This window comes from Gossypium arboreum, chromosome 5, assembly GCF_025698485.1.
Source record: "Gossypium arboreum isolate Shixiya-1 chromosome 5, ASM2569848v2, whole genome shotgun sequence".
Taxonomy (NCBI): Eukaryota; Viridiplantae; Streptophyta; class Magnoliopsida; order Malvales; family Malvaceae; genus Gossypium; species Gossypium arboreum.
This window is the reverse complement of record NC_069074.1, coordinates 89,214,694-89,227,985: the sequence shown is the minus strand read 5'-3', so window position 1 is coordinate 89,227,985 and position 13,292 is coordinate 89,214,694. Positions and strand designations below refer to the sequence as shown.

The 13,292-nt window shown below is 30.3% G+C and overlaps 2 protein-coding genes across 3 annotated transcripts; both read right to left on the bottom strand.

Moving 5' to 3' along the window:
* Positions 1-1,293: 1,293 nt before the first annotated feature.
* Positions 1,294-2,610, bottom strand: LOC128292862 (probable disease resistance protein At1g12290). Its single transcript, XM_053027866.1, has 2 exons — positions 2,022-2,610; positions 1,294-1,829 (listed from the first exon to the last, which is right to left on the bottom strand). Exons 1-2 carry the CDS (start codon positions 2,481-2,483, stop codon positions 1,713-1,715), a joined length of 579 nt encoding a protein of 192 aa, XP_052883826.1. The 5' UTR covers positions 2,484-2,610; the 3' UTR covers positions 1,294-1,712.
* A 71-nt stretch (positions 2,611-2,681) lies between these two features.
* On the bottom strand, positions 2,682-9,490 carry LOC108451135 (probable disease resistance protein At4g27220). Of its 2 annotated transcripts, XM_053027864.1 has the most exons (7): positions 9,071-9,490; positions 8,937-8,992; positions 6,799-8,762; positions 5,076-5,931; positions 4,239-4,451; positions 3,587-3,967; positions 2,682-3,090 (listed from the first exon to the last, which is right to left on the bottom strand). In XM_053027864.1, the coding sequence occupies exons 3-7, from the start codon at positions 8,697-8,699 to the stop codon at positions 2,857-2,859; spliced, it is 3,585 nt and encodes a 1,194-aa protein (XP_052883824.1). In that variant the 5' UTR covers positions 8,700-8,762; positions 8,937-8,992; positions 9,071-9,490; the 3' UTR covers positions 2,682-2,856. The 2 variants fall into 2 exon arrangements, with proteins under 2 accessions (XP_052883824.1, XP_052883825.1); XM_053027865.1 differs by lacking the exon at positions 9,071-9,490 and having other exon boundaries at positions 6,799-9,043.
* Positions 9,491-13,292: the final 3,802 nt, after the last annotated feature.

The following is a 13,292-nucleotide window of genomic DNA, read 5'->3' as shown; positions in this document are numbered from 1 at the left end:
CAAGTAATTTGGAAAGATTCTGAACAAATAGCAACCTTTCAAAATCTTACTCATCTTGAAATAGTTGATTGCAATAGACCGAGACATATCTTCACACCCATGTTTTCTCCAAATTTTCTGCAATTCAAAGACCTAAATTTGTGATGATGTAATGAATTGGAACAAATCATTTTCAAGGATTAAACTTCTCTATCATCTTCAAATGGTCTTCGACGACAAGTAAGCTTTCTTAACTTGACAAAAATATGGATCAACAACTACAACAAATTGGAATGTGTCTTTCCTTTAAGTGCTCCTCTCTATCTTCCAATACTCGAAGAGTTCAAAGTGGAAGAATTGTCTAGATTAGAGCATGTATTCGAACATAAAGATGACACAAACACTGTAACTGAAGAGGATATGGTAATTGCAGACTTCAATAAATTTTTAATTGCTTACTGATATAATCAAATGGAATTTTGTTTTCACAGAAGTTAAGTCTTCATGACGAGAAGAATAATACTCAACTGTCTAAAACACAAGGAGACCACTTCCTAAATTTGGAAGATGTAAAACTTAACAATTGAGGAGTTGAAGAGGTGTTTCTGCTGAAGGGTCTTCAATTTCATATTTTTCAAGAGTCTTGAAATAATTGTTAGTAAACTTTGGTCTTTTGATTGTACTTCATAGGTATATGTGGAAACTAAGACACAAATATGCACTTACTTCCCTTTGAGCTTGCACCGCCACTTTACTGCTTTGGCAACCTTCTTTAGTGGTTGTACCACTGTTTCCATCAATTGAAACTGAAACATATTCTTCAACTCGTTGAGAAAAACTTCCATGATGACTTTGTTCTACTCTGTCGTATCATGCTTTTAGAAAAGCGCAGATGCCCCTATATTGAACTAGGCCTTGAGCATATGGAGTTTAGGGCTTTTTAATCATTCTAATTAAATTATAGGGGTATTTTGATATTTGAAAGGTAAGATCATGGGAACATGGCAGGTGATTAGTGGTAATAGAGATACATTGTCATCTCCACCAATTTATGTGCATAAAATCCTATATAGTTATTGGTTTAGGCTAATAGATAGATAATAAGCTGATCATGACTTCACTTTCGGTAAGAGATATCATTGGATTAGATTATATATGTAAAACCATTTAAAATAGAAGTGTAATAATAAGTTAATAATACTTGTTAAAATGCATCAGTCCAAACAATACAATGGTTTACTAGAGTGTAAATTAAAGGTGCAACATAACTATAATTAACTAAATTATTAGTTGGAAGTAAGAGACGATATATCCTTTTGCTTCATAACTCTATTAAAGCAAAGCTTTTATACCAGTTAGAAACACAGTTATCAACACACCTGTTTTTAACAAAATAAAAAACATAAACACAAGTGAATCACACTAAATTTGGTTATTACATAGGTAAATTTAGAAAAGAAAAAGAAACTAAAAATTTTAATCGAAAACCATGTTTTTTACCTGCATTTAGTTGATATATTTGAACTTATGATACTTTGAATCTTCATCCATTTGGATATGGATATATATGATCCTCTAAATATATAAAAAAAAAAAACTTAAAAAAATCAATAAACTCATGTTAGACACAAATTATATCAGACACTTAACCAAAAAAATCCAAACAATATAGATCTCCACCTACTGATTTATGTAACATGACTTTGAAAGTTGTTCTAAAATAATCCATTCTTTCATGTAATGCATGGTAGTTGACTCCCACCTCCCAGCAGGCTCCAATCTATATTCTTGTTGAAAATTGCATCAGTGACGGTCTCTTCAATCGCATCTTGCTCAACCAATTGGGGTGTCTTAAAAAACAATTGAAGAAAATATTATAAGTGAAATTTTAATCTCATGTCATCAAGGAAAAATAAGAAACATATAATAATTTACAGGATTAGTTAAGTAATTTAAGTAAAAATTTTGCATGTTATGCCTTTTGTTGTAACTGTTATAACTACATAGAGCAAAGTAAGATTAATAGATTGCAGGGTCTATACCTTTGTTATGCAATGCACAAATATCTGTGCATCAACGAAGAAACTAGTAGTCAACTTAGGGCAATCTTTTACTTTCAACTCTACCAATGCTGACAATACAATGTGATATTCTTTGGGACAGAAGTGAATGAGACTTGGTAGCTCTTCAAGTGTTAACCTTTCTAATTTATCAAATTTCATCTCCTCTTCAGCTGTCACTTCCACTTCATCTTCTAATTTGAATACTTGTTCTAATTTAGAGTTCCTTTTAACTATGAGACTTTCAAGTTTTGGAAGAACAGGAACAGATCCAAAAGGAAAGAGACTTTTCAAATTACCACAATTTGTAACTATGATCTTAGTCAAATTTGGAAAGCTTAGAGGTTGGAGGCCAGTATTCGCATTTGATGATGAAGAAGAAACTTGATCCTTGGCTAAAATGATTCGCTCTAATTCGTCACAGCCCTCGATGAAAAGATCCATCAAATGTGATAGACTAGGAGCCGTCGCAGGTGAAAATATATATTTTAACTTCTTGCAATCACTTAGCTTTAGAGTTGTAAGGTTCCCAAGGGTTACAACTTGAGCAAAATCATTCCATATAATCCGTACTTCCAATAAATTGGCCAAGCATAAGTTTTCTATGCTTGAGAACGAGTACTCACCTTGAACTTGAAATACTTCTTTATGATTCCCAACTACTATACAATCTTTATTCAATACAGGGACATCAATGTCACATAACCGGTGGCTATTTCCCACGTCTCTAAGAACCAATTCCTACGTACACATAGAAATCCTAACAAATGTCATAAAAACACACTACAGTAAATGTTGCCCATAAGTCTTCATAATTTTACATATTCCAAGTAATAGAGAATACTACTACTCTGATCCATATACAAAATGCAAACAATTTAAATAATACCTTTATGAGCGGAGCTTGTACAATGAAGCATGAGAATTGGGGACAATTTAACACTTCTAAATATTGCAGAAAGGGCACATTAAGTAGAGTGTTTGGTAACACATATTTCAATATTTGGCAATTCACTATCCGAAGAATTTCCAATTTTGGCCAGCAAAGATTCTGCATGAATGAACCACATATTTAGATATTATACATAATATACTTGTTTAAATAAAATTGAGAACTATCATTTATAAAACACAATTTAAGTTATAAATAATTTCTTTATCAAAACATATAGAAAAGAAATAAATTCATCTTTGAACATACGAAACTCTATACTCCAACCACTTCAAAACCATTAATCATGACTATAGAAAAATAAAAATACAATATTCATTGTAATAGCCGATGAGAGTGGTAGAGTTCTAATGCTCATTCAATTTTAAAATAAACGAATTATGAATATAAATTTTTTCGGTCAAAACCCATATTTGGGAAGCTTTGAATAAAAATATTAGCCTCCACAAATGGATTTTGATAAGTTGCAAATTAACATACAATTGATAAATTTAAATTGTTTAAAATAAAGTTGAAATATTAATTATTTTATATATGAACATAAAAAATGATTTGAGTCCAAAAACAAACAAGCAAAAATATAGAAAAGAAGTACCTGTAATTCAAATTCATCCTTATTTGTTTCCATGTTGAAGACTTGTATAAGTCGAGGACAATCTTCTATACTGATATAATTCAGGTTGGGAAGCCTTTGAGCAAATGTACTTGAACACAAATATTTCAAGTTTTCACAACTTTTTATCGTGACACTTCTCAATTTTGGCCGGAACAGAGGATAATGATTTTTCATGTTTGAAACATATATGTCATCCACCTTTTCCACTTCTTCGATTAAATGTTCCAAAAAGGACCAATCCCGAATCTTGAGAATTTCCAAATGCACCAAAGTCCGAGCAGTGAATTTCGAAAAGAGATATTTGAAATTCAACAATGCAGTTTCAGTTAACTCTAATCGAGTTAAATTTACAAAAGATTCCTGTCATTAAATAATATTTATTAGTCAAAACCAACCACTAAAATAAATTCATTTTACAATGATATCAATATATATTTACATACGCACTAGTTTTAATATCACACATGTATTATCAAATCATAATATGATTTAACAAAAATCATAATATGGTACATTACAATTGATTTAAATAAAAAATTGATTTAAATTCAATAAAAATTTGAATTGAACACTACAATTCAAATCAATTTTCAATTTTCTTCAAATTTAAAAAAATTAAACACAGAAGTACCTGTGATCCAAGTCCAGGAAGCAGAATATCTTGTCCATACTTATTTTGTTCCGTATTGAAGACTTGTATAAGTTTAGGACAACTTTTTATGGAAACATATTTCAAGGATTCACGCCCCAGAGTCAAAGTGTTTACACAAACATATTTCAAACTTTCGCAAAATTTTATTCGAAGAATTTCCAATTTCGGCCAACAACAAAGAGGATAATCATTCTGCATGTTTCAAACACACATCTTAGTAAGTTATTTATTTTTAATGTTTTATTTTAATATTATAGACATATCAATATAAAAATTGACTCCAATATACATTCAACTTCAAAATTTAATAAATCACAATTATAACAAGATAAAATATGAAAACACGAATATGCAATATTTGTACTTAGTTTTTTTTTTTTAGCAAACAACTAATAAGTTGGAACAAAAATAGCATGGCTCTTGAACAAAAGCTAGAGGTTACAACGGTTCGGTTGTTACAACTTCAAAAATCAATAAATAACTATTATAAAACTTAAAAATATCGAAACATATACGTGTAATATAAAAATTAGAAAGGGAATAAATTATATTAGGATAATTCTAAAATATATAATATTTAGGCACCAACAATAAAAGGCTACATCATCAACTTTTAATAGTGGGCTAGATATCAAACATAGACTCATTCATAGCTCATAAATTCGTTTAATAAGTACTAATAAATACTAAACCAAGCAGTTCACTTCCAATCGGTTTTTGGTTTTCTTGTAATTTGTCTCATCCCTGAAAGGATGCTATCAAAAAGTTAAAACAATTAAGAAGATTAAAAAGTTTGGAGAGAATAGGTATCCGTACCTCAATAATCTCTTCTTCTTGGACAAAACCAATGACTTGCTCTACTTTATCGCAGTAGCTTATGGTGAGTTCTTGTAGATGCAACATGCTTTGAGATAGGCAAGGTGAGAAGATTGTTTTTAGTTTATCGCAATTTGAAATTGTTACAACCTTTAGTCTCGTGAGGCTTACAATTTCTTGATGTGATGGCTCTAATTTCCATATGCTCTCCAAGTTCGGTAATAAATCTAGATTTAATATTGCTAAATTTGATAGAAGTGCTATCTGACATTGGTCATTTTCAGAAAGTTCATCGATTTGAAATATCACTTGTAACTGCTGACAATATTTGATGATCACTTGCTTAACGTTTTGCAAGAACCTAGTCGGAGAAAGACCGAAGCACAACCCTTTCAATGAAACCATGCTTCGTATATTTAATTCCACCAAATTACATAATGCAACACTTGGCCCCTGATCCCTTGTTATAACAGTCAAGAATTCCATATCATCGCAAGATTGAAGCTTCAAAGAAGTCAACTCATTTACACCCATTTCACCTATGCTTGGCACGATGTTCTTTTGTCCACTAACATTCTCTAACTTCAACTTTTCCACATTGTAAAATAAATTGCTAAATGCACTCAATGAGGATGAGAAGTCATGAATTTTCAATGCTCTAAACGCCGACTCATAGGTAAAATCCCCATTTACAACTATAGTGTACATTTGTAGTTTAGGGAACACAAAATCTTCTTGAGAAAATTGATCAGTAGAAAGTCTCAATGATAGCGCAGTTAAACAAGACAATGAATTCAACTCCAATAAGTTGATAGTGATTTTGCTTTGCAAATGTAACTCTTGCAATGAAGTCAATCTGTTATATTCATAATTAAAAAGAAAAAAAACAGCATTAATTTTCAAGTTATGTGACACAAATACAAGGTCCAAAAAAGGAAAAAAAAATCTCATGTGAGTCAATTATTTGTGTTTAAAAGAACACATTTTATTTTTATCTGAAAAGATTAAATCATATAATTTTGAAAAAAGTTAATTATTGGGTGCAAATATCATATAATTTATGGCATGTACACTTTTACAGCAGATTTTTAAAACTAAAATTTATCTCTAAATGAAAAAATATAAATGCCTTTTCAATAATTTATAAAAAAAAAGGTGCAATGATTGAAATTAAAAATGAAAAGTTTCATTTGAACAAAATTGAAAAATTATGAAAAAAATTCAAACATTGATAAAAGTTTATATATCATTAATGAATTTATATATCTTGTATATCAAGTAAACAAAATACTTTAAAATTTATAAAAGTATTCAAAAAATAAAATTTTGAAATTCAAAAACTATAAAAAAAACATGAAGTAAATATGAATTACCATGCGGACTTTCATGTTTAAAAACTTAACATTTTAGTTAGTATTTCCATTATAAAACAATTCTAACACATTTTAAAAAGTTGATGCTCAAATTGTCTCTTTTAAAATGTTAGAATCAAATTTAACTAAAAAGAAAATAATAAAGACTAAATTGATAAATCATGCAAATGTTATGGGCTAACCTTTAAGTTATTTTTAAAATATTTATTAAGTTGAATATTTGAAATATATATTGTGCAAGGAATATGTGTTAAAACTAGTATTCTAAAATAAAAAATACCTATTAAAGTAATTAATAGGAAAATAAATGATGTCAAAAGAAATATGAATATGATAAAAAAGAAGATTACCTTGACAGCAAGCTTGGGTGGATTCTCATTTCTGATTCCTCATAAAATTGATCTTTAGAAAGACGTAAATATTTCAGTGTAGACAATTTCACTAATTCTTCACTTATCTCATCAATCTCAGTGTCAAACAATGCAAGAATCTCAAGATTTGTCAGTGATGATGGGAAGTTTTTAAGCTCGCAACTATCACAACACAAAGTTTTGAGATTCGGTAAGGAAGGGAATCCTTTTGCTGAGAAACTGACATTTCGAAGATATAAAACTTGGAGGGCTTTCATTTCTTCAAAAAATGTACTGGAAACCACTAGTAAATCATCCCAATCCTCCCCCTCAAGAAACAAAGTCTTGAGCTTTGAAAATTCCACTTTGTCAGGAAATTTTATGTTACTACTACAATTCCATAAAGCGATTGCAGTGTAACATTCAAAACTTTCAACCATATCAGGCCATTCTTTCAACTTATCTTTTACCATGATCCTATTTTCTCCGGTTGATGTTAGCCAATGAGCAAAATCTCGAACCACATCATGCATTCTTATCCTTTCTGCACCATCAATTTCCAATAACAAGCCAGATTTTTGGAGTTTTTTTAGTGCCATACCAATTTCATTCCTTTTATCTTCAATCGAGTTAGCATTAGGGAACAATCCTACTCCAATTCCGCACATAATCAACCCCTCAATAGGGATTTCAGTATCTTCAGGAAAAAGGGAACACAGTAAGAAACACATTTGGATGTCATTTTCCGTCGTTTGGTTATTGCCTTTCTTCAAATAATCGTAGCTAAGCTTAAGAGGCTGGAGGACATCTCCGAAAACTTCATTATCCAAATGCCTTGACTCCTTGAATCTCTGATTTACGGCTTTCCACCCATTTAAATCTAAACCCTCACCTTTTAAAGCTCTGGCCACGACAACAATTGCAAGAGGCAATCCCTTACATTGAGCAGCAACTTCTTTGGCTTCATTATTCAAGGCGGAACTGTTACCTTCTAAACCAGCTTGATCTCGAAATAAAACCCATGCTTCGTCTTCGGATAAGATGCCAAGATGAATTTCCTTCTGACAGTTCATTTTAGTGCAGACTTGTTGATGACGTGTAGTCAGAAGAATTTTACAACCCTCATGTTCAACACCGAATGGAATTCCGATTCTCTCCAATTTGATTTCTTTCCAGAGATTGTCGATAATTATGAATATGTCCTTCTCAACTTTCAATCTCAACCATAACTCTTCTGCTCTTCTTTCTTGGGTTTTTGTTTGAAATTTTAAACCAAAAATATCTGCAACTTTATCTTGAATTTCGTTGATGTTTGGATTTTGGGACACAGTAAACATCACAACGTTATTAAAGAGCTTTTTTTCTCCAACATGCTTCCCAACTTCTTTGGCTAAAGTTGTTTTACCAACTCCTGGCATTCCGTACAGTCCGATCATGTTGACATCCTTAGCATTTATAGCCTCCATGATCTGGTTCAAAGCTGATTTTGAAGATACAGAGTCCATGAAATCCGTGGATGTGATGAACTCTATCCCTTGATAAGAACCGCGATAGCCCACCTGTGCAAAGTTAGAAGTCCCTAAAAGTTGAGAGATAATAGGAGTCTTCTCTGCCAGTTTCTTACTTAAGCAATATCGCCAGCCCCATTGAGGACACCATTTGAAACACTTGACGCGATCTATTTCATCTTGCAAGTTCTGGGTTTGTTCCAGTTCTTTCTCAGCCCTTTTAAGCCAGTCCTCAACGTCCTCATAGATGACCTCAATTTGCCTTTTAGCCTCATCGACACGAGTGTCCACCCTCTGTTTCCTCAATTTAAGAGCGTTTCGTTGATTCGTGAAATCTTGAACAATCTCTCTATAACAGAAAAAGTAACGGAGATAGGGCGATGCGCATTCCATTGCCTGGTTTGTCACATTTTCGACAGCAGCAGAGGCAAGTGATTCGGCCTTTTTTTTGATAGCCTGATGAGGTTGAACAAAAACTTTGGTTATTAGTAAGAAGATTATCAATTGCGACAAATAAAAGCAACTGGGACAAATAAAATGGAATGGAAGGTAGCAATTAAGAAGCTGTAATTATTGTTGTAAACCAAAGCGATTATTATTGAAGAAGCTAGAAATTACTCTTGAACTTACCTCTCTTTCTGTCTGTGAATACCAGAAAGTAAATAGAGCTTCAGAGAAATAAGTAGCTGTAAAAGATCAAAAGAGTAATTTAGAGCAGGTAATAGAAAATTGTGAAGGCCAATAAATAAAATAGAGATCCATACCAACACAAACTGAATGCCATTCAACAAAAAGATGAAAATATATAGCAAGGAAGATGAGGAGCAGTTCCTCAAGACTTATCTTCACTGAACTATCCTCTGCACTGTTTCTTTTGCCAAGCGGAAATCAAGGTATGAAGAAAGATTGGTTTTCAGAAATAAAAGAAAGTTTTTTTTTTCCCTTAATTGACAGACAGAATACAAGAAAATGTGAAAATTGAAAAACAAAGAGTGGAAATGATCAGAAACACAGATTTGAGAATTTGAAAGCAAAAAAGACTTTTGGATGAAGAAAAAACAATGGCAAGTCTTGGGTTTAACTTTATAATGTTTTTCTTCCTCATTAGTTTCATTTTTTATATTAATCTACTCATCCGAAAGTTTTTGTTTCACTCCATCCAATTTCATATTTTGTCTTTCTGTATCTATATAAATGAATTTAATTATCAATTTATCACAATTCATATTCAATTTGACTCAATTTACATCCTAGTCAAAATTACTATTTTGCCCCAAAACTTTTCATAAATGACAATTTCGTCCCTAGGCTCGGAAAATGAAATTCATGAAATTTAATCCTTATTTCAAGCCTAACCAAAATTTTAATATTACTTTTACATATTTTCGATTTAGTCCCTAAATTATAATTTCATCAAAATTCTCTTTGTAAAAATTGGTTATTTATCAAAAACATTTCATTTTTTACCATAAATTTAAAATTTTCAGCATATTCATGCATGGCAAAATTTTTATACTTTGATAACTTTTCATATTAATCCCCAAAATAGATAGATTAGACTATCCCGATCACAAAAACATAAAAATTACTAAAAACGGAACGGGAATACTTACCCAATTAAGCTAAGAAAGCTTGTTTAAGCACTTTTCTCTTTCCTAGGGTTTTCATGTTTTTAATTTGGGGAAGCTGATATCAAATAAGATGATATTTCTATTATCCTTTTTTAATTATGTTAGTTTTCAATTTAGTCCTTGCACTTTTTTAATTTTTCTTTATGCATAGATAAATCATCAAAAATATCTACTAACTTTTCTTTAATGGTCTAACTACCATATAGGGACCTCAAGTTTTTAATTCCATAGCTATTTGATCCTTCTAACTACTAGAATTCAACTTTTACATTTTATACAATTTGGTCCTTTTCATAATTAGAAACATAATCGGTAAAAAAATTTTATCAGAATTTTCATATAATATTTCTATCATAATTTGGTCGATGAATTATTGATGCTCTTACTTTTTACTGTTTTTTTTACCTTGCCTGTCTGCTTGCTTTGCTTAGTTATGGTGTATGAATACTACATATTTTATTATTGGTTTTCCTCCCTTGATTTATCTTAACATTTGAAATAAATTTATTTTTAGAGTTTTTTTTTTTTGTTATTTCGTTTGGTTTTTTAATAGGAGAAGTATTTTCAACCTTTGTTAGTCAAAGAGTTGAGTTTTTTTTTTTTTTAAAAAAGGTTTAACCCTTAAATTGGTACATAGGTTCTGTCATTTTTCTCATTTTAGTACCTAAACATTTTTTGATCACTAGTGCTACCTAAACTATTTGTCCCTAAGTTGGGACCTCTATTATTAGACAAACCATTTTTTTTTTAAAAGTAACCAATTAAAATTGCCTTGTAACAAAAAAGATAAAAACATTATTTTCTTTATATAAATTTAAAAAATATTAAAATTCATAAAAATTAAATTAAAAATAGAGAGAACTGATTCAACTATGTTTTTTTTAGCTTGTTTCAACTTATTTGTATTGATTCACGACTCAATCGGTTCAACTTCTATCTCTGAATTGATTTCCTATCCAATTGACTGATTCGGTATAGTTTTGAAAGCACTGGTTTTGATCGATGAAAGACCTTTTTCAATATTGTCAAGTCGAGCAAGTAGGTGATGAAGTTAAAAAACAAAATTAATTGCTAGCGTTTCAACCTCGTGTGGGCCAATTTTGAACATTGCTGACATTATCAAACATTACAAAGGAATAAGAAAGAAATATAAAAAATAAAAATAAAAGGGAGAGAAACAATGTAAAAGAAAATAAAAGAATTAAAATTTATTTTTTAAAAGTTATATGATGTGGCGTTCTATAATTGGTTGGAATTTTTTAACGGATATAACAATTTAGTATAAAATGGGTAACAAAAGAATAATTTATGTACCACTTGTGATAAAAAAAGTTTAGATATCAACTTGAGAAAAAAGAGTATTGTTTAAGTAGTAATTTGTGGGATAAGCCTTTTTAAAAAAATAAATTTAATGGTTTGGCAGAAAATATTTAAGCACGAAGATAAAAAAATAACATATTTAAGTATTGATTTGTGGGTTAAGACAATGTTATGCGTAGAAAAATATTAAGAAAATATTTTTAATAAAAGTTGTTATATTTTGTAAATGTCTTTTATAAAATATAACTTGTTAATGTCAAGTGAATATATTTTTCCTTTTGTAAGTTTGTGTGGAACAAATGTATTGTCGACATCGATAATATAATGAATAAACTTTTCGAATGTTGACACAACCGTAAAAATTTTAACTGTGTGAACTTCCTTTACATCATTGTGTCTTTTACTGACAATAACTTATTTTTTTCTAGCCCTAAAGCGGATGTCTTTATCTTCCGCTGATTAAGGATATTTTAAATAAAGACTCCAAAAAGTAAGACTTCATCAAACTCTTATCTATAATTTTCAACTGTTAAATTCTATTATTAGTTTTTAAGTTGCATATTCAATTATTATACTTTAATTTTATTGCTTTTATTCTTTAAATTTTTCATTTTAAAATTTTAAATGGTAATTATTTTTTATACAATATTAGGGGTAGGAATATGAGTAATACAGTTAGAACTCGTACCAAACATATGTTTAACAAGAGCTTTAATCGCCTCTCCATTCAAGTCAAGACTTAAAATAATAGTTGTTAAATTTATTTGGTTAAAGTTATGTAATTCTTAAAATTTGATGCGACAAATATATTAGGGTAAACTATACCAATTGTCACCCAACTATGCCTATGTTCTTGTTTTGGTCATTCAACTTTTTTTTTTTTAATTTAGGCACTAACATTTGAATTGTTCCTGTTTTGGCCACCCGCAATTAAATTGATAATGAAAAGTCTTTTTCTAACTAGTAAAATAACACATCTAGTCCACCATACTTTCATATTCTCTCAATTTGATCCTAACTCTAAATAATTTCATAAATTTAAACCAAATTTCATAATTAGTTATATTGGAAACTTGAGTGCGTATAATTTTTGCAGCTTTTTTTTATAAATTATTTAAAATTTTATATTATTTATGAAAATAACTCACTTTAAAAAGTATGTAAGTAAATGACTTGTTTTGAACAGTAAACATCGGTGACGCTATTGTCATTGGCATCACCACCCTTCATAATTGGCCAATTATTGGCTGATTTCTAAAAAAAAAATTATATTTTTGGGTGTCGTCGTTGTCATTGGCAACACTGGACTGGAGTATGATTATATAAAGCGTTTAGGAACTTGATGAAACCATTACCTTTTTAGAGTGGATGAAAAAAGTTGTGACACGATTCCTATTAGCACAACCAATTTTAAATCCTTTTAAACTTTCGGTCTATTTGCATGTTAAATTTGTCTCCTTTTGAAATTAAATTTAAATAGCCCTTAAAAATATATAAGAATAATGGTGGTTAAGGCATGTGAACAAGTATTTCCATATTAAAAGTGGTGAAATTGTTAGTTCACTTTTCTTTGCGCTCCCCAAAGAAATAAGGAAAGAATAGAGAATAAAGAGTATAGGTTTCTTCACCACTTTCGCTAGTGGGACAGTCATTGCTGAATGAATTGAAGGAAAGAATAAAGATGATGACAAGTCGTCAAGCAAAGATTGTCGGTTTCGTCACCAGTTGGGCTTGAAGGACAGGCATCGTACTCAAAGAATAATGAATAAGGAATAATTTTAGTAGTGATGGTTTCTTCACCACTTTGGCTAGGCATTGTTGATGCTCTTACTTTATACTACTTTTAATTTAAGACGGGAAGGAAAGGAGGTGCATGCAGCTTCTCAAATATTAACACAAGGAAATAAGAAATATGTATATATTTTCCTTATAATGATTAGATAGACGGGTCCCCATCTACTCTTTTCCTACTATCCACCTCTTTCATTACCATCCCCCAACTCACCCTCTTTATCAACTTATTCAGAAACACAGT